This window comes from Seriola lalandi, unplaced genomic scaffold, assembly GCF_002814215.2.
Source record: "Seriola lalandi dorsalis isolate HSWRI2012SDOR001 ecotype SW California unplaced genomic scaffold, Sedor1 jcf7180002054767, whole genome shotgun sequence".
Lineage (NCBI taxonomy): Eukaryota > Metazoa > Chordata > Actinopteri > Carangiformes > Carangidae > Seriola > Seriola lalandi.
Genome location: NW_019525320.1, coordinates 1,643,439 through 1,669,814, shown reverse-complemented (window position 1 = coordinate 1,669,814; position 26,376 = coordinate 1,643,439). Strand labels below are relative to the sequence as shown.

General features: G+C 41.4%; 1 protein-coding gene across 2 annotated transcripts in view; it reads left to right on the top strand.

Moving 5' to 3' along the window:
* Positions 1–10,947: 10,947 nt before the first annotated feature.
* The window catches only part of cacna2d3a (calcium channel, voltage-dependent, alpha 2/delta subunit 3a), a 117,150-nt gene continuing 101,721 nt past the window's right edge, over positions 10,948–26,376 (top strand). For both annotated transcript variants that reach the window (XM_023425158.2, XM_087178989.1), the window contains exons 1-2: positions 10,948–11,663; positions 11,947–12,028. In XM_023425158.2, coding sequence (XP_023280926.1) covers positions 11,539–11,663; positions 11,947–12,028 — 207 coding nt within the window. In that variant the 5' untranslated portion in view covers positions 10,948–11,538. The remainder of the gene's footprint in view (positions 11,664–11,946; positions 12,029–26,376) is intronic.

The window sequence follows — 26,376 nt, the reverse complement described above, 5'->3', positions numbered from 1 at the left end:
CTAAGCTGCTTTGCATTCTGAGTGCACAAGAGATGGGAAGGACACTAAGGATGGTAGGTGGGTAAAGTTGGACCTTTTTGGGAATCCATGTTGTCATGCTTTTTACACAGCTGGCTGGGGCCTGGGTGGCAGCATCCTGTTTACTACACTCCCCCTCTTTATCTTTTATTCTTCAACCTTTTCTTCCCCTTTTCATTTTATATTCCTTGTTTGGTGTGTCCACCATGGCAAATAATTAGAGATAATATTGCTTGGTGGCTGGGATTATTCTGCACTGTCAATCACTGATTTGGCCCAATGGGGCACTTTGATGTGTGTTTGTACTCGGTGAGTCGACTATTAATTGAACATCACTGTCGAGCCAATCACAGCCTCTGAGTTTCTCAGCCTCTATCAGCACAGCCGCAGTGAATGGCCTCATTTTAGCCTCTTGGGCATGTTATCATTGCAAATGAGTTGGTTATCAACACGACAGCCTAGACTATGGGGCTTAAACAAATAAACAGTCCAAGGGTGGATCAGAGGAGTTCCATAATGTGCTGCTCTACAGACGTGCTTGGTTGTTTTATGAATATGCGTATTTTGTTTTGGTTTTTGGCTACAGATGGAGTGCTGTATTTGCTGTTATAAAAGGCTGAAAATAGGTTGTTGTGACAATTGTGTCAAGTGCTTGGACTACATTTACAAATCTAAAAAAACAATGATAAACTGTAATGTAATAACTAAAAGTACACAGTGTTTAGTCACTTGATTTGTAGCCGTGTTGCGCAATGTTGCCAAATCAGTAAAGGGAAAGCAGGCTGCAAGAGAGGTGGGCTATTGGGTTCTGCTCAGTCTCATTGTAATTTCCTGTAACATGGGGCATGGCTCTGGTTCTCTAGGCAAACAGTTTGCCTTTGAAGAATGATTTGAAAATATACATTTTAATAAGGTGCAGTGAGGCAGGGCCGACAAGACACAAGAAAAAGATAAAAAAAAAAAAAAAAAAGATTGCATATCTGAAATAAGCTGATGATGAGAGGAGGAAAAATATAAGAGAAACAGAATAATGGGGGTAAGGAGAGGACTTGTAACAGCAAGGTGTTTTTTTCTTTAATTGAAGTGGCTGGGGAATGTAAAATGGAATGGGACGCTCTGGGCAAATCAATTGTGAACATGTTGTGAATGTAGAGCACTTTAGAGCTCATTTTTAATCTGCTACACAAAATAATGCAAATATCACAGACATCTACTCTGGCTGCCTGTTATTTCTCCACATAATGAAGGCCACCTCTCCCATCAAGTCTTTTCTTTCAGGCAATCAGAGCTGCTTGAGTCATTTCACACTGTTTGTTTGAAGATGGAAAAGAAAATTGACAAAAGTTTACTCCCTAATACAAAAGTCAGACTCTCCACACAATTTGTGCATCGGATGTTGTTCTTTTTGATCTTTTTTACTTTGTTATCGCTGCAGACATCCCTCAGCCCTACGTCACCCCTCTCTATCTTCCTCTCATTTCTCTCTCATCTCTTGTTTCTATACTCTCTCTTTCCCAGTCTTCTATTTTTAGGGAGAGTGCCTTTAATTATGCATGTTGTCATAGTGCTTTTAGTATTACTGTCGTTTATGAAGATGGGTGTGTATCTCTCACACACGCAGTGCAATCCCTACTTTCTGTTTGTTTACTTGGCTTGCTTTGCGTCTGAGCATAACCCCAGGTTGAGGACACATTGTAAAGTGTAAGATATGAGATGCTTTGGCCCTCAGGAGACCAGCAGTGCAGACATGACTGTGTGGAAAAAGGAAAAAGGAGTCTGACTGGATAGATTATCATGCGTGCATACCTGCACCAACACATATATTCAGATCATAACACACTGACATCCCTGTAACCCCTTGTCAGACCTGATGTAGTGATCTCTTGAGCATTTGGGAGTATCTTTTTTCCTGTTGGTTAATTATCAAAAGATTACTCATAAATGTCATAAATCAGATTCTAAAAAGTATGTGGCAAATCCTATTTGCAGTTTTTGATAACAATAAAAACGAAAGAGAAAAATCCATGCAAAAATATGTGCAAAAATAATTCCAAGTGGTCATCGGCGTGCATCATGAGATGGCTGAGGAGTCGGCCTGGATTCTTGCATTTCCTCACAAAACGAAAGTGTCTGAGAGCCATGCTGATTTGTCACCAGGATGACACCCACTGATTTCTAGCAGGACACACTCTTAAACACCAGATTATATGGCCCAGCAAATCTTCCTCTTTCTCCGCCTCTGTCGTACTGTGCTCCAGTTGCTTTCAATTTACTGGCCTGTCTTTCTTTATCCCCTTCTTCATTTTCTCATTTATGCTTTAGCCTCTTAAAAGCAGATGGCTTCCTCATGTCTCCTCCAGTCTCTCTCAGTGCCGTCCAATCACCTGTCTCCTCCAATCCCATCGTTTTTTTTGTTTTCCATTTCCCTAAAAGTCCACTTTTTCCCCCTTCTAACATCCACCCTCTTTCTCTTCGATTTCTTTCATCTCCCCTCTGACCATCTCTGCCCCTCCTCACCCAGGCGCTCCATTGTTTTGATATATGACCTAATTACTTGGCTAATTGAGGTTCTTGTAGCTGCCACACAGTTTGGTGGTGGGGAGGTATATCTCATTGCCTTTACAATATATGTGAAGGTCATGGGCCATGTCATTGATCACCAAACATCCTGTCTTTGTGCCCAGAGAGGGTCACGGTCGAAGTGTACAGTTACTGCCTACACACACGGGTGGATTAGTTTTGAATCACATAGAGTGCACATAGATAATCCCTAGGCTTGACAAAATGTCATGCCAGTATTTCTTGGTTTCATGATGTTCCTTGTCAACTACTGTGTAGTTGGGTCACCAGTACCACAGTTCCCTTGGCCATTATGGGACTTGCAGTCTTCCATCAGCTCATTTCTCTTTCATAAATGGCTCAATGTTCTAATGCTTATCTCTGAGCAGAGGAAATGACTGGTGTATAATTGCTTTTAAGAACAATTATATTCACTAATATGCATCGAATTCTGTAGATTCTTTCGATGACAAATTAATCTTTGGTGTCCTTTTTAAGAAAGCCTGAAGCAACCCTCCTCTCTGCTTGCTGTTTCTAGCTTCTTCTTGCTTTTCACAGGATATCTCCCCCTCTTCGTTTCCCATTCTTTCCTTTTGCTGAACGACCTGCTTCTTTCTTTCACTAATGACTGCTTGACAGAAGATAGAAGATGCAGGACTGTGCAGGTCTGCGTCTCCTACCTGTCTTCTGTAGCGGAGCTTGTCTTTACTCTTACTTACTTTCTGGTTAATTTAATCACAGCAACTCTGTTGATCTTGGAAGAATTTGTCAAATATGTAGTCATACAAAAACATGCAAACATACACTTAAGATAGAGAAAATGGCATTGTCTTGTTAAAGGTGGTGGCATTTAATATCCTCTTTTTGGAATGTGTGATATTCAAGGATGCGTATTGGTGAAACTACCTTGTTGTCATCAGTAACTTTAACTTTGCGTGATTAAGATGTTTTACAGACTGTATTTGAGCAGCTGCTTCTTACGGGACCACACAGCTTGAAGAAACCATATTTAGCGTCTCATGAAAGGGCTTACAATCCCAAGCCTTTTGGATCTAATGCTGAAATTGATTTGACTGTACAATACCTTTTCAGTAAAGTTCATTAAAGTGCAAACATAAAACATTAAAAAAAACAAAAATTAATTATTGATTTAAATGCCTACATTATTAAAAAAAAAACTGAATGGAGTACTTCAAATTTATAACTTGCTCCTGAAGGCTTTGGGGCCCTAAGCAGCTGTATTCTGCTTATGCCTCAGGCCAGCTATGCAGATATTCTTAGGTGAAAAAACTTAGAGGAAATGGGAACATTAGACACAATAGACTTTCTGAACTTTGATCACTCAGGACCTACTTTTCATCTAGCAAACTAAAATGTAGATGTATTCATATAGTACCTACTTTATTCTGGATTAGGTTGTTACACATCTCTAATAAATAATGAGCAATTTCCCAAATGTCCCGGTAGGGAACATCTTTCTCACTTCTTCGAAATGTGCTAAAATGGCCTCTAAACATCCACAGCAATTTTCTGAAGAAGAGATGCCAGTTTGGAAAATTAGGCTACCTTTCACCAGCACCGGAGGAATCTCTTAAGAATCCAAGCAATCTCTGAGCATAAGCTTTTTAATCATCTATTCAACCCAGTGTACTGTATGTTGACAGCCGCTGTTGAAGAGGATTTCTCCCCAGAGCTTTCGTTTGCCTTCCATCTGCTTCAACCTTCCTTTTCAAATAACTTCCTTGTACAAGCACAGTCAGCCTTTGCCAATGTTAGAAATCAAATGTTTCATTCAAGGACACTTTCCAGTATGGGAGGAAAGCCCAGTAATCATTCATTTTCCCTGTCCTGATTTCACAGGTGCCACACAAGGCAGAAGCTCACCTCTCTCAGGCAGCGGCTGCCAACGCCCCCTGCTGTTCATCATGGCGAGCTTGGCGCTTTGTCCTTGTTTTTTGGAGCCCATGAATCTTGCATGATGTGGATATTTTGATCCGTGACAGTGCATATTCCACAACCAGCCATGTTCCGTCTCATCATCATATACCGTCGTCTGTTCCTCTGCCAGTGCTGATGGAGGAAAGTCTTTGGCATCTCATTATTAATTGAATTAAGCAAGGTATTTCGAGAACAAGGTGAGTTCTGAGCCTGGTAACAAAGAATTATTTATGGTATGCTTTGAAATTCACAGCCACTAATGGGAACTGAGCCCATCACTGTCCATACGGATGAGAACATCGATGCTCACCGACAGACACAATCTGCTGCCTCCTGCCTTCTAGTGTAAATACAAACCAGCCTGGACAGAGGTGTTTCAGCTCTGCAATAGCTCAAAAAATATAACAACCTCATCCTATCATTTAACACAAAAATACACAGTATGTGACTAGACCTGTAATAGGGATCGTTTTTAGTCCCGTAGGATGTAACACTGGTAGTTATCTGGTCATGATGACCATATCTGGGAAAAACCTTTATTGTATCATCAACGCACTATTCATGCCTCTCTTACTCATACCTATCACTCTGACGCTAAAGCACCACCTAAATGTAGATAATATACTCTAAAATGACAAATGACAGGGCATGATATTGTCAGCAGTAATCCAAGAGAAAACATGCATATTTTGGGATCATGATTAAAAAAAAAAAAGTAAATTTATGCAATACAGTATGTGCTGCAAGTGATGCTCACTGAAGCATCAGCATGTGTAGTTCAATCATGCCAACACGCCTACCCTTCTCCACTGATCCTGTATTCTGTATTGGTATGCAGAATTGACCTTGGTGCTAATGAGCTGCTAGAGAAACAGAATAGCTTGTAGCTCCGGGGTCAAACTAGGGACAACAGGAAAAGGAAACATGGCTATAGTGTTGAAGCTCCCACACTGGTCATAGCCCCGTGTAGTTTTAAATAATGTCCTTTTTGACATGTTTGAGATCTTTCCATCGTGGCTTTGGTAGATGTTATCAACACAGACGCACAACGCGGTGTAGCTGCTGAGTGTGTGTGAAACGCGTCTCCTGTACGCACAGTACAGATGCTGTAAATACACTTCCATAGTTTACAGCTCTTTTAATTCAGCATATTTGCAGTATGTTGTGGTGGGGTTTAAAAAAGAATTTAAAATAGGGAGTCAAAAAAAACAGCTCATTATGTATTAAATTCTCTTTTATCAGAATTATATTTAAAAACAAATAGCATAAGATAAGATAACTTAGCGTCACTTGTGTCGTATGTAAAGCCGCAGATTTTATACAGGATGGGCATAGGGGGTATTGAAAGCCTTCACTACTGGAAAAGGAAGTGCACCATTATAGATGTCAGAGTGTCCTTTTTCTCCACTGTAATGCCAGGTACAGCCAGGTTACCACCAGCCTAGGTACACCCTGCTCTCCAAAATCAGGTGTGATTACAGCATTCAGAACTGAGGAAATGGAGGGTTAGTGGGGGTCGTGGGCGTGTGAAGATGGAAAGGAAGGACTGGGTCATTAGTCTTTGATGTTTTTTTTTTTTCCTCTGATGTGACCCATGACTAATTCTCCCCCACATTTGCATGAAGTGTGTGTGTATGTGTGTGTGTGTCTGTGTGCAAGACTTTACTATCTGTGAATATATTAATACATCTTTCTAGAAATGCATTATTTTGTTTGTCCTCTATTAATTTCAGGTCTTGCTCATCACATTAATAACCTCATCCCCATGGCGACTACATCCTCTGCAATGGTTTCAAGGTTGACTATACTGTGTACAAAAAAAAAAAAACAATCCCTTGCTAATCCAGACTTTACCCTCCTACCTCACCACCCCATCCATTCAGAAAATCTCCTGGGACATGCCTCTGGCCCACGTGCATGAATCTATCATTAGGAATTATCTGTGAGAGGTGGTCGGCTTCAAGCCAGTTACTAGATACTAGATACTGGATCATGGACAGAAGTGTTGGGAATTACTACATTCAAGACGGTGGAAACAACATGTTCTTTTGTTCCGCAGACAAAAGAACTCCCTCCCCCACAATTCTTAACTTTTCACACCTGCCCGATGCCCAACAGAAGCTATTATAACAACATATTGAGAATCATGAGGGACTAATGGGATGGTGTGTGGGGTCCCATGGGACGTGAGTGAGGGATGTTATCTTGTCTCAAGGGAGGCGAGACAGAAATGAACAACCCCTTGGGACTACGTAATAGGAATGTAGGTTCAATAATCTCATAATCAACCGACTGTTGTTTACTTTGGAGCAGTTTCAGCACGTACTTATTTGCACAACCTAAATTGGGTTCACTCTGCTCCTGAATATACAGTTTACAACACCCTGTTGAATCTCTTTTTCCGGGCGTCGTGTGGTGTAGTGGTCTAAGCAGGCGCCCCATGTGTAGAGGCTACAGTCCTCGCTGCAGTTGGCCCCGGTTCGAGTCCCGCATCGGATGGCCGTTGCTTCCCCCTCTCTCTGCTTCCCCATTTCCTGTCTCTCTACTGTACTATCAAATAACGGTAACGGCTAACAGTTACAGGCTCTGCGCTGTGTAGAAGACGATGTTTACGTAACGGCTGACAGTTGACTGGTTAACTCCAACGAAGAGACACAGCTCCGATGTTGATTCACTGACTTTCTTTATTTGCCTACAAGCACTTGGGGATCTGGGGGATACACGCCCCCCCATCTCAATTCAATGTAATGACTTTCTCTCTCAGATTAGATATATTAATATTTACAGATCATCATTTAACACACACTCACCTGGGGAATACAAGCCCAGTCTGACTTGTTCCCCTGGTAATGGACTTTATATAGTTGTATTGTTACCTTGGTAACCTAGCACTAAAAATGAAAATATAAAAGAACATTAAAAAAATGTGATAAAAAAATGACCCAAATATGTCCACTTGTGTATGTACAACAAATTAAGATAAACTGACAAAATGTAATTCTTTATTACAAGATTTTGCTATTAGATATAGTAACCATTTAAAGCTCAAATTATATTTATATATGTAGGCTTGTTCTCAAGATGAGGCCAGTCCAATGATGCCTTTACGTTATCACTTTGCATATAAAATCACCACTTACACTTAGACCTACCCTAACAAGTGAAAATAAGGAAGGACATAACCAGGAAGACAAAAATAAATTATCCTGGTCACCCTCTGAAAATTTCCTTGAACTAACCTGCATATATATTTTTCTTTATCCCATACTTTATGCTTTTACACTCCAGAGGTCTCAGGGGAGACTCTGGCCTTGTGGATAAACTTCGGTCCATTCGGTCCAACTATCACAACTGATAGTTTTGTTTTATTCTTTGCATGTTTCCGGGAATAAAGAAACTTGCTTTAAGTGCTGTATGTCATATTCTTACCTCAGGAGAGATGATGGTGAATCGGTCGTCGACTTGGCAAACCTCATGCTGTGTGACTGCCATCAGATGATACCAGGTATAATGTGAACACGCTGAGACAAAAGAAGAAGAAGTAAGAGGACATGATCGTAGGATCACAGAAAGGTAAATACAACAAAAGGAGATGTCCATATAACTAAAGAGTTTCTCTCATATTACTGGTACATATGATATGTTTCTGGGTTCCTCAGCATCATTGTCTTACTTTGCCATTACGTTGCTGTTGAGCGCATACCTCTGCCACGGCCAAACAATCTCACACATTTATCCTAAAGCTTTATTAATTATTGTCTTTAATCCTTAATCAAGATCTGTTGTATGGTTTTATTATCTGTTGTATGAAATGATGACATCTGCATTATACAATCCATACAGGTCTACAGCTGTATGAATTGTCTCATTGCTATTACACATCTGCTGTTGTTATTATGTAATTTTCTTACTTGCATGTTGGATGATGTGATCATTCCTAAATGCTGTGGGTGTCATCTGCACTGTTACTTACTATTAATATTAAGTACAATATTGTGTGTAATGTGGATTCAGCATTTTCTTTCACTTGATCCAGATTATTATCTGGATCTGCACCAAATTCAACAAACTCATAGATGTCAACACCGTCATACATTCTGTACATTACTTGCAGAGAAATCAACAAAAACATATTCTCACATTGCTAAGAAAAGTGATTAAAAAAATTCCTTTAACGTGGCCCATCGCTGATCCCTCCACCAGGTTTGGTGCAAATCGGCTCATTGCTTTTGCGTAATCCTGCTGACGAATAAACAAACAAACAAACCAACAAACAGACATGGGTGAGGACATGACCTCCTTGGCGGAGGTAAAAATTAATTACTATTTAAAACTTAAAGCCACCAAAACAGCAGAGCAGAATGCACATATTAAAACATTGCAAAGCTTGCCTAAAGCATTTCACCACAAAATACTGAGAAAATCAATCAGGTAATAAATGGAGAGAAAAACAAAAACAACAAAAAACTAAAATTTAAAGGGCTGTTCCAACCTTTTAGTTCGGGGGGCTTGAAAGAGAATATTCAAACCTGAAGCGGTGGAAGCCAAGATGTCCTGACTTTGAAACCCCAAAACCACTGGATTCCACATTTCCCGTAAAGCAATGGGTTAGCGTTATTTGTTAAAACCTCCATGTCCACATCTCGGGCATTTGCTCAGCTCAACTCCATGCTCCATGTTCCTAACACAGATGTTCTGTTACTGTTTGTATTGTCCAAGCCCAAGACAAGAGCAGGGCTTTTTTTCTCCCTCAGACCCCTGAAAGCTCTTTCTGGAGTCATGGAATTATACAACCGCACAAAATGTTTTAGAGGCTGAGCAACACTCCCCATAACCTATAACTTCGTGTTTAAATTGATGAAGTGCCCCTTTAACTTAATTTAGTGGTTTGAGCACCGTATTGGGAAACAGTTCTGTAGCGTAGAAGTGGCTCACACAGTTTATATTTTCTGATGCTATTACTGTCATGCTATTAGCTACTGGGTTTCGCACATGAATTAAATGTTTCACAGGTTAACTGAATGACTAAGCATCTGTCTAAATCAGTTTCGAAAGTGTTTGCTCTATTATGAGGTTCAAACTAACACATAGTGAAAAGGTGTCCCGCTAATGGTAATGTGAACAATTTGTGTTTTGACTGGCTGAGGAGGCGTTTTGCTTTTAAGAGTAAAATATAACTGTGCAGCAACTGTTAAGATTTATCACCTAATTTTACAACACATATATGATGTACTTTGACAGCCTGTCACTCTCAGACATATGTTTCTTTTATTGAGATTGCCTCATTGTATTGCCCATCCCCACACTGTATTTGCACTGTTCCAGTGCAGGCTGACTTCATTATAGTCTCGGCTTCATTATAGTCTCATTAGAACGGTCCATGCTTGTTGGTTTGGAAACCTGGGAGCTGTTCCAGTGACATCAAAGTACTGGCCACTGTAGTGAAAAGCAGTTGATATAAGATGGATAACCGTTACGCAAAAATCAGGTGATAAAATCTTTTGTTGATTTTTTTTCTCACTTACCTAAGTGCATTTTAATCTCCGATGGCGACTAGCTACTGAGGTTTGGCACCAATATCAAAAATAATACTTTTGTCCACCTTTATTTGATGAATATATGCACATTTTTAAAAATATGATCAAAAGTCTACAAGCCTACTGCACGTGACGTCGACTCTTTTGGTGTAAGCACTCTTGTGACAGGTCTGTAGGTGTTTTGCTGTGTTGGGCTAACCCAGCCCGGCTCTTTCACACTCATGTCTGACCCACATATGTCAGAGGTGAATCTTCTGGTGTGAAAAGGGTATAGGCCCGTAATCAACAGGGCACCCCTTCTGCAGCAGTGGAGATAGGCTATTCAGTCAGTGTTGATCCCCTCCCAGTGCTTTGCCAGAATCCTTGCAGCTCTATGTGAAACGCGATCCGTCACATTGGGTCCGTTGCTGGGGGCTCTCATCCGCTTTCACAACCCATATGCCCACACACTGCCAGTGCCACATCATCGCTCCAAAGTGCATTTAATTGACATGCTTTTATTCAGCACAAGTGACTTATATCTCCTGGTCCTTTCCAACAAGAGGCGGAACACCCCCACTTCCCTCCATGTCTTCTTACTCTCTCTCTCTCTGTCTCTCTCTCTTACAAACACACACACACACACACACACACACTTTCTTTTCTTTTCTCTTCTCCCTTTCTGTCTTCCGTCAGCACTTTGGCAGTAATTCCTGCTTCAGTGAACCGGGCATACAGTGCATGACTTGATCTGACATGAAAGCTAAAGGCTAGCTATTATAGCCCTGTATTAGAGCCCATGAGTGGGGGAGAGAGAAAGCGAGAGAGGGAAAAAGAGAGAGAGAGAGGGAGGCAGGTCAGAAGTATGGCGTAATTCAGCAACAATAACAACATCCTCAGTAGCCTATCCTCAGATTCTGAGAGGAAGGAGGAGAGAAAGTGTGTGTGTGTGTGTGTGTGTGAGAGAGAGAGAGAGAGAGAGAGAGAGAGAGAGAGAGAGAGAGAGAGAGAGAGAGAGAGGGAGAGAGGAGGCTAGTCGCACCACTCAAGAGGAGTAGGCGTGCTCTTGTGCGCTGCATCGTTTGATGATCTCCCCGGTTCCCCCTGAACCTCCACTCTGTGCTCTCAGTGGGTGAGGTCGGTCCAACAAAGCGACTAAGCGGACTTTACCCTGCCAGAGGAGTCGAGCTCGACTTTCCGCCGGGCAGCAGAGCCGTGTGCACCGCACCGGTCAGCGGGGCCACACCGCGGCACTTTGGATAACTCACACAGCTGAGGATCCTGCCGTTTGCCAAGGCGCATCATCGGCTCGTCCCGCACCAAGAACAGATGAACACATTGCCATGCATGATTTAGTCAGTCAGCATAGGTGACTTTTCATTTCCTCCATTTTTCTCCTCTTTCTTTTCATTTTTGGATTCTCTGCAAGGGGGGGAACAAATCCACGGTGGCAGCATAAGCCCAAAAACTCGCAGTGTGTGCGTAGGGAGGGTATTTTTTGCCCAAGATGCAGGTGGATCGGAGCTGTGTGGTTTCCAATGCGTGGTATGCGTGTCTGCTTTTACTTTTCTCAACTCTAAGCGCCAGGGTCACCGATGTGGGAGGCACCCACCAGAGCATTCCTCCGTCCGTGTAAGTAGACGCTCTTTTACGCAAAGGTGCCGCGCATCACTTGACTCTCCAAGTTACGAATCAGAACTTGATTAAGAAAAAAAATAATAATAATTGAATGGCTTCCAGTGCTCTTCAACTTTTGCTACATTTCAGTCATAAAATATAAAATTCCCTGGGTTATATGCCTTTGTTTTTTACTCAGCGTGTTCAGTGCTTTTATATTGTAGCCTTTCTGTTTATATATTTATCTCTACCTCTGTCTGATTTCCTGCTGCTCCGTGTACATGTGTGCCGTTTGCAGGGTGAAGCTGTGGGCTTCAGCATTTGGTGGGGAGATGAAGTCCATCTCGGCAAAGTACTCTGGCTCCCAGCTGCTGCAGAAGGTGAGCTTCAGGTGTCAAACTCAAAGTAAAGCCTGGAACTGCAATGCTCTTATATGCTTATTCAGATGGCTGAACTTCAGCACAAGTCTAATTATTATGGGCAGTTTTACTCTCGAGGCAAAACATAGTGGAGAAGAGGAGATTTTCTTTTGAAAAATGTTTCAAGTGCACACAGGGACACACACATAACTAGAGATCTTTTTTTTATTTTATTTTTTCACTGCTGAAATGATGTGATTCTCTGGGTAACTGTTTATTTAAAAGCTTAGAGATACCTTTTTAAGAGACTTTTAAAATTGCTGCCTGCATGTGAGAGACCAGCTTATGAGAGGAAATGACTAGTGTTGAGTAATTTTTTTTTCTTTTCACTCCTCATCTCTTAAACAGAAGGACCTGTGCTTTTTAGCCACATGTGAATCAGTAATGCATGTCGACTAGGTAGACGCAGATTTAAAAGCTTATTCAGAACATGTGCCTTTTAAATGAGTGTCCACTTCTCAAGCACTCCGGCGCGCACACAAATATATTCTCCGGAAAGCATAGTTTTTTTTTTTTTCCCTAAGCATCTGAATGTGTTCCTCACATTTCCAACCACCCCCCCCCTCCCCTTACCTCTTTTCGTACCTCTTTGCGGACTGTTCCCATTACTTGTCCACTTTGCTTTGTGGCATTAATGCAAGATTTGAGTATGATGGAATGCAAATTTTTCTAATGGAGGGTCAGTTGATGAAGCATGAGTTAAAACTTGCTAATGGATAGCCGGTGGATAAAGGGCAAAGCTGAAGCTAACCTCTCAGTGGGCGAACACACATACACACACACACACACACACACATTCACACACACACACACACACACACACACACACACACACACACACACAATGTTGCTTGGGGCCAGCAGTTCAGGGCTCTGGTGGATGCAGACATCCACTGTGGTCTGTGTGTGTGTGTGTGTGTGTGTGTGTGTGTGTGTGTGTGTGTGTGTGTGAGACTGACTGACTGACTGACTGACTGACTGCTGTAAGGGCCAAAACCAGATATGATGTGACATACAACCACGACCTGTGTCTGTCACTTACAGATGTCCCCTATATGCAGGTGCACACATACAGAATCCACTTAACTCACTCACACACACACACACACACACACAAGCACACACGGTGGGTATGCACATGGCCACACACTGCATATTCACATGCACAGTCCCATAGACACATATGGCCCTATAGCATGGGATTTCATCAGCCGCTGATAAGGCAGAGTAGTGGCGTTATCTCTTTGACAGGATAGAAACTGTACCCCCTTCTCATCTTTTTCTGCCTCCAAAAAGAAGATAACCCTCCCACGGAGTGACGACCTCTTTATGAAATGCAAATGAAGGCCGCAGGGTTAATTGAGCAAAGAAAAGACTGGAGACTTTTTTGTGGGAAAAGTGCATCTTTTCACACCAAACTGGTATGTTGCAAGTACAGTGTTATTCGCTGTGCCCATTTGCCGGATCATATCATCTGCTGTGCAGGATGTATATATAAATGCACGCATGCATTCACTTGAAGGCTTTGGCAACATGTCACAGTGCCCTGTATGTTGGGCCTCATTGTGTGTCCGGTACAGTCTTGTAGCTCTTGTTTAGGACTGCTGAGGAGGGACCACAGTTCCCCTGAGGGCACATATGCTTTTAAATAGGCAGAAAGAATGTGGGATATACACTGTCATACATAGAGAGGAGGATGGTCCTGAAGAGAAAAGACCAGAGTGTGTCTGTCAGTAAGTGAGTGTGAGAGAGAGAGAGAGAGAGAGAGAGAGAGAGAGAGAGAGAGAGAGAGAGAGAGAGAGAGAGTGTATGTGTTTGTTTCCCCTGGGCAGGGGACAGATGGACTCAGTCTCTCTTCAGTTATCTCTCTGACCCTAGCGTAACAAAACTCCCTTGGAAATAACCATCTCTGCAAAACACACACACACACACACACACACACACACACACACACAAACAGACACACACGCACACACACAATTGCACTATCCGTGCAACTTAACCTGAATCATGCTTCATATATCAGCATATATTTCCATGCTTTATTTAAAAATAGGTTTGTACCATCACACCAAGGCCGTACAAATTCTATAATGTTTCGAAAATATTCTTGGAAAAAATACTTTAAAAGGAAAAAAGATGATGGACCAGTAGCTGGAAAGTGAAATGAGTACAGAACACAAATCTAGTTAAGACACCAGAGAAGTTGAAACAATGCTCGTCAGGATTTTTGTTTTGTAACATTTCTGTATAGTTCTGCATGACTGGCAGCTATTGTGGCTCATGGTGTTACTTTGTGTTCCAAGTTAAAATGCTACAAATTGAATTTTATACTTCCTTTGTGTTGCCTCTGCGTTAATTTGATGCTTGATTTGACTTCCAATTTAATCATCTTTAATAAGAGACATTCTTAAAAAGTGCAAAAGTGTGGTTAATCGTAATTAATAATACAAAAGCATGCAATAAATTACTTAATTCTTTTTAATTGAGTGACAGCCCTAATCCAAATACATTACCAGCTTAATTTAATATTTTCATAGATAATTCATATAGATGCTTTCAGCAATTTCAGTCAAACAGGAAATAGTCAATAAAAAGATTGCATGACAGCTAAGTTGGAAAACGGCGTCGTTCCCAGAAGGACCCAGAGTACAGGATTTATGTAAATATAAATATTTGAAAATAATTACTTTTCTTCAAATAACCTGATTTGGTTGAGGCTGTTTTCAGAGACAAATTTAACATCTTACATCTTTTTTTTTTTTTTGTATAATTTCTTTTTTTTTAATCCAGTTAGAGCAGATTTAGCTTCTCATCCAAACCCCCCTCTCCTCTTTCCTCTTTCCTCTGCTGTCCTGATCTGTCCTCCCTTCCCACGCCACAGCCCGCTTCCTGTATCCATCGGAAACAGCTCTTGTTTCAAGGTTATACCAGTCAGTGTGTGTGTGTGTGTGTGTGTGTGTGTGTGTGTGTGTGTGTGTGTGTGTGTGTTCTTGCACAAGAGAGAGGAAAAAAAAAGAACATGATCAATGACACCTTCAGTTTGTTACACAAATCAGATGCTAGCAGTTAACTCATCAATGTATGTACAAATGCAATACATACATATATATATATATATATATATATATATATATAGATACACTATACATGTGCACACGCAAACACCCAAAGGACAGGAGACTTCTGTTTGAGACACATTAAATATCTCCCACTGACAGTTAGAATTAGCTCTGTGTGTTTTACCCTCTTCACTGCTATTCTGTTGAAATCTTTAATTTCATGTATCATTGAGCAACCTGTCTATATGAGCCAGCCTGGTTGTGATGGCTGTGTCTGTGTGTGTGTTGTTGGCCGGACTAGTTTTCACCTCACTGATGTTATGGCTTTGTGGAATCAAAGTAGTGGAGCATTATGCCACGCTGAAATAACTTCAAGCCTCTCGGTAATGGAAGATACAAGACAAATGATCATTCTGCGCGATCGCCACCAAGGCTCTCTGAAAGTTATCCGTGCACGTCTGCTTTCCTATTTTACAAAAGCATAAGCCAATATCTGAGGGCAAGGAATAGGCAGCAGGTGGATGTGTCTGCTGCATCTATGTGTGTGTGTGTGTGTGGTAAGTTTGCATACCTACTTAAAGCATGCTCAATCACACACAAATACACACCGTCTCTCCCACACTCAGAGACGCATATTCCAAACAAAAGAGCAGAGGATGATAGGAAAGTGTAATGATGTGTGACAAGAGTATGCTGGAATCGATTTGCCTGGCAAGTGTGACGAGTGTGTGCGTCTGGGTGTGTACGCGCGTATGGTTTCAGAGCGGTGCCATACCATACCATTTTCCTTTACTGCCAAAGAGCTTAGAGTGGCAAGCCGCTGACAGTATTCCTAAAGAATGAGCAAAAGAGGACAGAGTGGAGTGGTTTCCGCAAAAAAAAAAAAAAGAAACGCTGGATGAAAAATATATATTAGTATTGAAGTCGTCCAGTGAAGTGTAGAGACAAACGGCTTACAGAAAGACACGCAACGTGCACATGCTGGGTTTATGGAGTACAGAGAGAAAGGGTTAGGGAGAAGAACATGTGCTTCAATTTGTATCCACTGATGTGGCCGACCATCAGCTTTTGCTATAAAATATTTGTTATCCCTAATTCATTTTAAAGAAATGTGTATCATCATCACCTGAAACATAGTTATATATTACTGTACTTTAACAAGGTCAGAAAAAAATGAAATATATATATATTTTTCTGACTATATGTTCATGTTGCAGTTGCCAGCACAGCCCAGTATTACACTGTGCTTGTATTTTCCCTCCTTTTTTCCTCTTTTTCGCTACCTTATTGAACTCTACATGCATGCATTGTAGACCTACAGTATATAATATTATCACAGACAGATAAAAAAATATGCAAACGATAACCTACAGGTCACATTTTCAGTGATTAAGAAAAGACTGCTTATTTTTTTGTTCAAATTCAAGTGTTGTGTAGGATCTTTCATACAAGTTAGTGCCAAAATCAGCTTATTCCTTTTCCCTGACACCAGTTTATTTGACATTATCTAATGAGCTTTCAAATAATCTTATAAACACATGAGATCAGTGATGAGTTAAGAGCTTTACACGCAAAATCGTTTTGATCCATTGAAGACCTTTCTGCGAGACTTGTTTCACAAAATCATAATTCAATATTTCTGCAGAAGGCAGTTTCATGTTTGTCTGTTGGAAGAAAAAAAAAAAAGATTTATTTTTGTTCTGAATATGTATTTTAGTCACACTAACCAGATTTAAGAGCTTGACTAATTGTCTAATTTTGAAGTGGAAATGATTATGCATTTCAGTTTTTCACGATCATTTAAAATTAATTACATATTTGGATGAACAGTGGAAGAATGACTCTTGCTGTGTGCGCAACTGCAATATGAGTTTAAAAAAAATGTATTTTCCACTCAGTACTCACATTAAACAGCACTTTTTTGTTTTAATTTGATAAAGCATTCCTTTTTTTATTTCCAAAGAAATTGATGTAGTTTAAGTGCCTTTTACTTTTGCGCAAATTTCACTTTACATAAATTAAACATTTGCTTTACAAATGTTTAATTGTTGTTAACCATTGTTTATATATATATATATATATATATATATATATTATTGTTTATTTGTAAAAGTTGCTTTGATAAACTCATGACTCAGGATTTCTCTGTTATATTACCCACATGTACATGTAATAATCTATGTACTGGATGAACTGAGGTAATGTCCACAATGGGGAATGTGTGAATTTCTACAAAAAACCAACAAATTACACATAATAGTTTCAAGGATCAGTCTCTAATTTTTTTTTGTATGTATTTCTAAACAGATGAATAAAAAATATGAGATATCATATTTCTACACCAGAATCACGACTATGGACTTTACCAAAGATCCTCCACACAGAAGATAGCGCATTACAGGCAGCACCAATGGTATCAAATGGGACACAGTTCTGCTCTCCTAAGTGGGCGTTGTCCCCCAACTGTCTAGACTTGCCTGTCTCCATCCTTTGGGAAAGAAAAGACAGATACGTTTTTCCTTGTTATTACATCCTGTTGCTGCAGAAAGCGCTGGCATTTTTAACACTCACTGGTGGATTACTTAATTATTGCAAAAAGAATACAACAACAGATACAACAGGGATACAGTGCAAATTTGCTCCTTTTTTGCCGCTCATCTGATCAGCCCAGTGCAAAGGCATGTCAGTTTAACAGGCCAATACTATGTTTTAGCAATCTTTAAGCAATGAAACGCATTTTATTTAACTTTTAAAGTTTAATCCATAGTTTCACATATAAGTAAGTCAATCCAAAAATAACTCTGGTCCATCTAAATATCTGGTTATCGGTTTGCAAACGATATCGGCAGTTGACAGATCTTGAGCGCGCGTAAGAGAGAGAGAGAGAGAGAGAGAGAGGCAGGTCTCGAATAAAGTTAATTTTCTCCTGATCTGTAAAATGTAACTTTCATGTCAGAATGTTCTGAAGACGTGTGGCTTGTGAAAGATGGATCCAGTATTTATTTATGGAGCGAAAATCAGTCATAATCTGTGATCTCATTCACTTCGCGGGTGAGGTGGAGAGGTGGAGAAACCCACGTGACACAGATACAGGAAATGATTTTTCTTTCTACTGTCTCTGTACGGTGATGAGATATTTGAAGTCAACAAACTTAAGAGACTTATTTTTGGTAGCTAGTCAAAAGTGTTTTAGGGGGATGCGGTTGTGCTGGAGGTGTTTAGGCCTATGACCTCAGTATTTATCAAACATAAGCTACGCTGCTGTTGTATTGAAGCTGCTGAGTTTCAGCCTGGTTGGAAAAAAAAAAAAAAAAAAATTAAAATGATGGCACAAATAATTCCCCTCGAGTGTCAAAAATCTATTTCATTAGTGCCAAAAAGCTGGTAATGTATTACAGTCCAAAAAATTTCAAAATTGTTTGATTACCACTTGTTCTTCAGACTAATTTGAAGAGCAGTTTTACCCATTTCTCTTGTTGCCCTCAATTGCCTTTCTTGTTCCAGGGATGACTTTGTACTGCGACTGCGGCTACGACTTGACTATGTACTGTATGTGTGTGAGTGTGTGTGTGTGTCTGCGTCGAGGTGGAGGGGGAAGTATGTGTGATGGTGCCAATCTGCTGCCAAGGGTGGGTGATGGCTGAGGCGATCTAGTGTAACAGTGTGTCAGTGAGGGGGAGACGGCTGCAGATTAGATTTAGCTTTGGGAAAATTGAATAGCTGTCAGGTTTGGTTCAGCACGGCTGGCGATGAGGTGAGGGAAGGGGGTGTGTAGGGGTGTGTACTGGTGACGGTGCCTCTTCCCCTAACCTCCCCTCACCCTCCCATTTCTTCTTCTGCTTCTCTCTCCCTCCCTGTCTTGTTCTCATTGACCAAATCATGATCTTGCTAAATTTGATTCCTCCACTGCTTATTGAGGGAGAGGGAAGAGAAAGAGAGGCGTGTGTGTGTGTATGTAAAAACGAATGAGAGAGAGAGAGAGAAAATGACGGAGGAATGCCGTGTCACGCAGAGTTAATTACAGCGTTAGCAGGCGAGAGTGCAGCCTGTGCTGCTATCCTTTCATGTCCTAGCAGGCCAGCTTTAGCCAACACAGCCTCTCACTCAAACTGTAATTAGTGCTTTGTTGGTGAGAAAAGCATGAGAAAAGCCAGTGTGTGAATCAAACACCCTGCCTTTACTAAAGAGAGCTCAGGAGCAGAGAGCGAGGCCTTTTGCTACCAGATTAAAGAACTTCAATTCTTTAAGAGCACAACTGCTGACGCTGTGTTTGTGGGCTTAGAAAATCAAGTGTCTTTTGATGACTTGTTAGCAGTTGCAGTTGTGCAGTTTACCTCTTTGATTTATCCACAATATCTCTGACTAAGTTCATTTGCCAGAGTGAAAAGTGTTTGATTTAGTAGTTAATTTGTGTTTGTAAGGATGCTGATTTTTTTTCCCAGTTCCTGAAGTTTCTGCAGAGGATACATGCACACACACACAAATAACACACACACACAAATAACACACACACACAAACAACACACACACACACACACACACACACACACACACACACACACACACACACACACACACACACACACAGAGTGTTTGCATACAGTGTAACACCTTGTGCTCTGTGCTGCTGGGATGATGAATGTGAACACTGAAGATAAATATCCACTGTCATCCGTCATTGGCTGCTCAGGTTTGGCTCTGTCTCTGTTGGCCTGCAGATAAAGAGCATTTCACCGTGGCAACACCAGACATTAATGGACACACACATGTATACAAGCATACACATACATACACACACACACACACACTTTTACAGATTTCTGTAATTATGACAGATTGTTCGCCCGGTCTGCACCAGACTCGATTGCATGCAGAAAGTAAACATTAGCCAACTTGGTAAAGGGGCGGGACTAGTACTATTAAGCACATTAACGTGTGCGGCATTGTGTGAAGGACTGTCTGTGACTTGCTGCTGTCCACATCAATCATCCTGCCCGTTGTTTGGGTCCAGCCCGTGTGCTGTAGGTAAAGATGGCTCTTATAAAGTAATACACTGACTATGAGAAAGGACATCGAGCCCATTACAGCTGCTCCATCAATCACAAATGCCTCCTTATACTTGCCAAACCTCTGCATGCTCAAATAATTCCCTATATATATATATATATATATATATATATATATAAAATGGCACCTCACCTTCCTTTCTTTCTTTTTTCCTTCCTTCCTCTGTTCACTTTGTCCCTTTACATTACCTTCAACCTTTCTGTCAACTCTTTCACCCATATGTTTTTGCATCGCTGTGCCTCCCCCAATTATTTTTCTCTCCTTCTCCCCTTCCCTCTCGCACTTTCTCTCCAAGTCTCTCCTCCACTCCCTCCATCCTTCTGCTTTAATAATGGATGGGATGCAGCTACGGCACTAAAGAATACATGGGAGGGGATCTTGGGACAGGCCACCAGAGTTCGGTGCAAGTGTTGGTGCCCACACCCTTTTTAAAAAAAAAAAAAAAAAATAGTTCTGCTGGCCCAGCACAATGTCCTGCACTCACTGCACTCTCAATATGTGTCCCAAGTCACCCCCTCTGCCTCTACATCAACTCCGCCGACATACACACTCGCGCGAACGCACACTTAGTTTTACTGTACTACACCCCATTTGCACAACACTTCTCATACGCTGCGAGAGTGCTGCCAAATCCAGCTCAGTGGGACAACAGCGGCCCCTCCTCTTGATGACCTTCACCGGCACTTGATATCATCTCGCACAAACACACACTTGCTACCGCAGTGTACAGTGGAAGAATACGGTCATGCATAAACACCAATGAGAAAACCGCACGTCAATACACACATGCACTTTAGTTAGCCTTCCCTTGTTGCTCACTGAACCCTCAGCGCACATTACAAAAACTTTTCGCACTCTGCGTATATTTATTTTCTGCTGTGTCTCTTGTTACATGCTGTGTTATGCGTTATATTGGCAGGAGGCCTGTGCTGCCTAATGTGCAGATAAGGAAATGCTGAGCACTGAGTAAGTGACAAACGATTACTTAGACAGAGAGGATCAGTATGGATCGATGTTGAGCGGTATCGATTAGACGGTGTTATCGGCATATGCAGTAACAAAGACGGATACTACATGGAAGGTAAGGGGGTCACATTTAGTCAGATAGAGGAATTGTTGCTTTTTCAATCAGAGACAGCCTGTTGTTCAGCTGAATATAAATCCCTTTAATGTTTTAGTTGGCGATAATGTAACTGTGGCTCACAACAATGGTCATTAACATGGCATTGTTTCAACTTCATTGTAGAATCGCCAAAGTTTAATTTATTTCTGGCAGTACTTTGGGGTGTGTAGCGATGCATACACAAACAAAGGATTAGGAAGTGCTTCATTTACCATTGACCCAGACAATACAACAATATTTTTCATATGCTGCTTTTCAGACACGTTTACTTAGTTTTTCCAACAGGAGTTGTACAGCGACAGGGAGTTTTTGAACGGCGGTTAATCAAGTTGATGGCTTTGTGAATGCAGAGGTGCTTGTAGGTAACTTATAACGTTATTTCGCTGTGTTTGGTTATCAAACAGGAGAGTACCGCTGTGAAACCGCTGTGTTTATGTTCGTTATTCACATTTGGGCAGTGAGCACAAGGTTTGCAGTGTTATCACTTTGTTAGATGTTTGTTACTAAAGAAGGGGAAAGAGGAGAAAGGGAAACGAGTCTTTCTTTAACTTAAAGTGATAGTTCAGGTAATTTGACGTGGGGTTGTGTGAAGTCCTTATCTATAGTCCTTGTATTACCTGCAGTAGATTCGGATCAGCATGCTCCCAGTTCAGAGATTGAAATTAAAGCCTACGCTTAAACTCATATTAGCTTTTTTTCTATGGGCATTTTTTGTGGATTGCTCCCGGTCCACAACAGCACATCACCCAGCTTCTGTGCCGGTGCTCCCTGCTGCTTCTCTAGTGCTGGGAGCGCGCTGATCCGATTCTACTGCAGGTAATACACTGACAACCCCACGCCAAATTACCCGAACTATCACTTCAATGGTGTCTTCACAACACGAGCAGCCAATCACAGTCACAAATCTGTAATGCTTGTTGATGTAGTCATTCAGTCAGTCGCTTTCCTGTTTGCAAACCCAGGAAAATAGTGAACCTCTTTCAAGCTAATAGACAAGTATGTAACGGTGCAGAATAACTAGGCTACACACACACACACACACACACACACACACACACACACACACACACACACACACACACACACACACACACACACACAGTTATCAGCAAAGAACAAAGAGTTGCAGTGGGCGTCCAGAGCTCAAATGCATCTCATTTTCTTTACAATATGCTAATGGCACTCAGTAATGTTTGGTGTAAACAGTGAGACTCAGATGGATTAGACCTGTGTCAGTGTCAGTAGCACAAGCAGTGTTGTGTGTGTGTGTTTGTGTGTGTGTGTGGAATGATTTTAGTGCTCTTACAACTGAAGAACTGCCCTTTATTTGATTGCAGAACACAGCATTTCTCAATAACGATGCTGATGCTGACCGGACGATAGTTTACACATGTGCTGGATCTCAGCCAGGTGTGCTTTTGTGAGATGATGCAGAACTGGACGTTTATGGAATGAACACCTAAAGATTATGATCAGTATTATCAGATAACACGGACTACGATCCCTTTAGAATTTTATTACCTTGAGTCTGAGCCTTCGAGAAAAATGAGTCTCCTCCGATTTATACAGTGAATCCTTTCTAAACAATACATAATCTTTACTTTTATATTTTATGTTTTACATTTATTTCATATTGTTCATTAATTTCATGTGTCCAGTTAAACTTTTTTTAGTGTCTCCTGATTAATGTTTTAGCGGATCTCAAAAGTATCCTTCTCCACCATAGGTGGTGCGTTTATTTCCTCCATTTCTTTGTGAGCCTTTCAAAGCAAACTGAAATGAAACTGCAGTCCAAAAAATGCAACTTCCCATAATAAATCTCCACTTGCAAGGATGAATATTGCCTTTATACATCCAGCACAATGTTTTGCTCTCCCCCTTCACTTTCACGCTGGCTGCTGCTAGAATCAATTTGAGACTGTGCGAATGTATGGAGTGGAATAGGGAAGCAGCAGGCCACACTGAACCTGCTGCTAAGCATGAAAAATGTTTTCCAGGACTCTGCTGAAACCAACTGAATGCAGGCAACTACAGATAGACTGTGCACTATTAATCAGTTCCATGTGAACAGATTAGACCTGCTCTTGGTGCTATTAGGTTTTTTGGTGAAGTGAATTATGGCTGTATGAAAGAATACGTGGAGTGGGACTGGTAGAGAGGCTACTCCCTCCACTTTCTGCATAAGTGTTGAAAGATAAAGGTCCTTTGCTTCCTGTCCTTTTCCTTTGCTTCATAAAATAATTATTTTAGAGTAGAGAAGTTCTCATGCTGGTGTATAGGCGATGTCAGCCTCAGCCCTTTAGGAGTATCTGTGTCTGTGTATAGGTGGAGGCGGGTGGAGGCGGGGGGCGCCATCATGGCAAGGCATGTGAGGACACTGAAAGATGGCGGTCATTAGAGAGAGCAGGGATTTGGCACCCACTCTGAGGGGCAATGGTGCATACCCAACAGACGCAGTGCCACTGGGACAAACTCCTGAGTGTCGCTATCGGCTATGCCATAAGGCCTTGTGTGTGTGCGTGTTAGTACAGCTGTTATTCTACTGTTCCTCTCAATAGCCCTCAGGCTGCCTTTAAACAGTCTATCACTGCAGACACACATACACACACACACACATACATACACAAACACACACACACACACACACACACACATACATACATACATTCAGGGGCTGCGGGTGGATGAATTGTGTTAAGGAGCTAAATGGGTGAGGTGTGTAAGTGGTTTCGATTATGCTGGAATAAAAAAGAGCACCATGGCCTTTGCTTACAGGGAGGATTTGTGTGAACAAGTGATTTTTAAAAATCCATGTCGATATTTAGTTATGGAAGGGATAATAACTAATAATTCCCGACACTCTGTACGCAGGCAAAGCACCACTGTTAGTCATCTGGTCTGTTGGTCGGGGCTCCACTTTGGTCCTGATTGAAACATCTCAACAGCCATCGGATGGAGGATTGCCATCAAATATTGTGCAGACATTCCTGGACCCCAGAGGATGGATGCTACTGACTTTGGTGATCCCCTGACCTTTCCTCTTGTGCCACAATGAGGCTGACATTTGTGGTTTTAAGTGAAATGTCACAAAAATTGTTTGATGGATTGCCATGAAGTTTGGTACAGACGTCCATGTCCCCCTCAGAATTCATTGTAATAACTTTGGTGATCCCCTGACCTTTCATTTAGCTCCACTACATCCTCACCAGGTCAGTTCAGTTTGTCCAATACTTTGGTTTATGACCAAATATTTAAAAAAAGCAGCCTCAGCTGTACTTTGTGTTTAGTGCTAATTAACAAATGTAAGCATGCTAACATACTAAACTAAAGCCCCTTTTTATACTGGATAAAAACCTGAAAACTCCCACTAACATCTGGCTTATGTGTTTAGTGTGTAAAGGTACAATCAGCATTTACTTAATGACTCTGCAGTATTCGCAGGTATTTGTCAGCTCTGGCTCTGATTGGCAGTGATGTAATCGTAACACCCAGGTGAACGTGCTGTGGCGTCTTTCAGAGCACATGGAGCTGTTAAACCCAAAACACCGCAGCTATACCTTCCGCTGAGAGCGTGCTGCGCTTGGGCCTACGCTACATCAGTTTTAAAAAAAACCACACACGCACCAACTGAAGTGTCTCACACAGAGGCTGTAACACTCAACAGCAGCACCGACCCGGGGATGAGAAGGGATGGATCCATTTTACCAGTCGGCACAGCAGCTAGCAGCTCACTCTTTGAATCTGTGAAGATATTCCCTCCCATGCTTCTGCGCATGCGTGTACGTGTGTGTGTGTGTGGTCTGTAACTGCATGTGAGGATGTTACTCCCTGCAGGTGTGTGTCTATGTCCTCGCAGTCCGAAATAGAAGGACTAACTTGACTGGCAGTGTGAAAGGAGTCAATCACCTTTTTTAATGAGTTGAGCCACGTTTAAAAAAAACAGCTTATATTCACTCATTTCAGTGTGAAAAGGGTATAAGATAGTGATGGTGGTCCGAGCGCTGACTATTAAAATGGCACAATATCTGAAAATATTCATAGTGAATAGCGCTTTTTTAATAGTATTAGCAGCAAAGTCCTCACAGTGCACAGGCGAAAATCATTAAATATGCAAAGCCTTCCTCCGTACATTATTTACATTTAGTTACATTCATTGTTCTGGGATTTTACGAGTTGAGTCTCATGTGTTTATTTTTTTCTTTCCTTTTCTTTTTTTCCATTCATAGTGTGGCATTCACACGACGTGTTCACGTGAAAAAACGACAGAAATAGGTGCATCAAGAATGGGGAAAAAAAGACAGCTAGAGACAGAAGTTAAAACCTTGGCTCCTCTCTCACCACTGCACACCTGATGTGCGCCTGACGCCTCTGCGGCATGTGAGTGAGTGTGAACGTCGGGTCGTTGGTTTGGTCGGACACACCTAGTCTGACGTTGAAAAAGGTGTGGGTAGCATTTCTGAAGCTATTCGACCGTCTGACATGCAGTTCTGACGGAATAATAATATGTAGTTTTCAGCCCACAGTTCTGATTTTTAATGCATTCGGATGGGTCAGCCTTCTGTTTGGCTTTGCCCGCATTGGGATATAGTTTGATCAGTGGAAGACTACCACGCCCCTCAGATAATAAACATGTTTTTACTCTAGCGGATGACTCCCTGCGAAGTTCCACAGTTTAGCTGTAAATGAAACTATTTGCTGTTTTCAACGGGCAATTTGGATTTTAGTCCTTCTGATGATAATCCATTTAGAGCTGCTGTCAACACACTGAAAAATAGGAAACCAGTGTGTAACAGCGATGATAAAGGATGACTTGTAGGATCATCATTTAGCTGTTGTTGTCTGTCTAGACATAACAGAGCGTTCATCAATCAGAAGCAAAGAGATACCACTATTTGGACTCTGTTATCAAGCCCGACACAAGGCAGAATCCCGCTATCGGTTTGTCTGTTTACTGAAGTTGAATTTTGAATGTTTACCGTAGGTGGTTCAACAGGTGCTTTATAATGCTTTCAGATGTGACTTGGCGAAGCAGAAATGAAAACAAGAACAATTTGTTT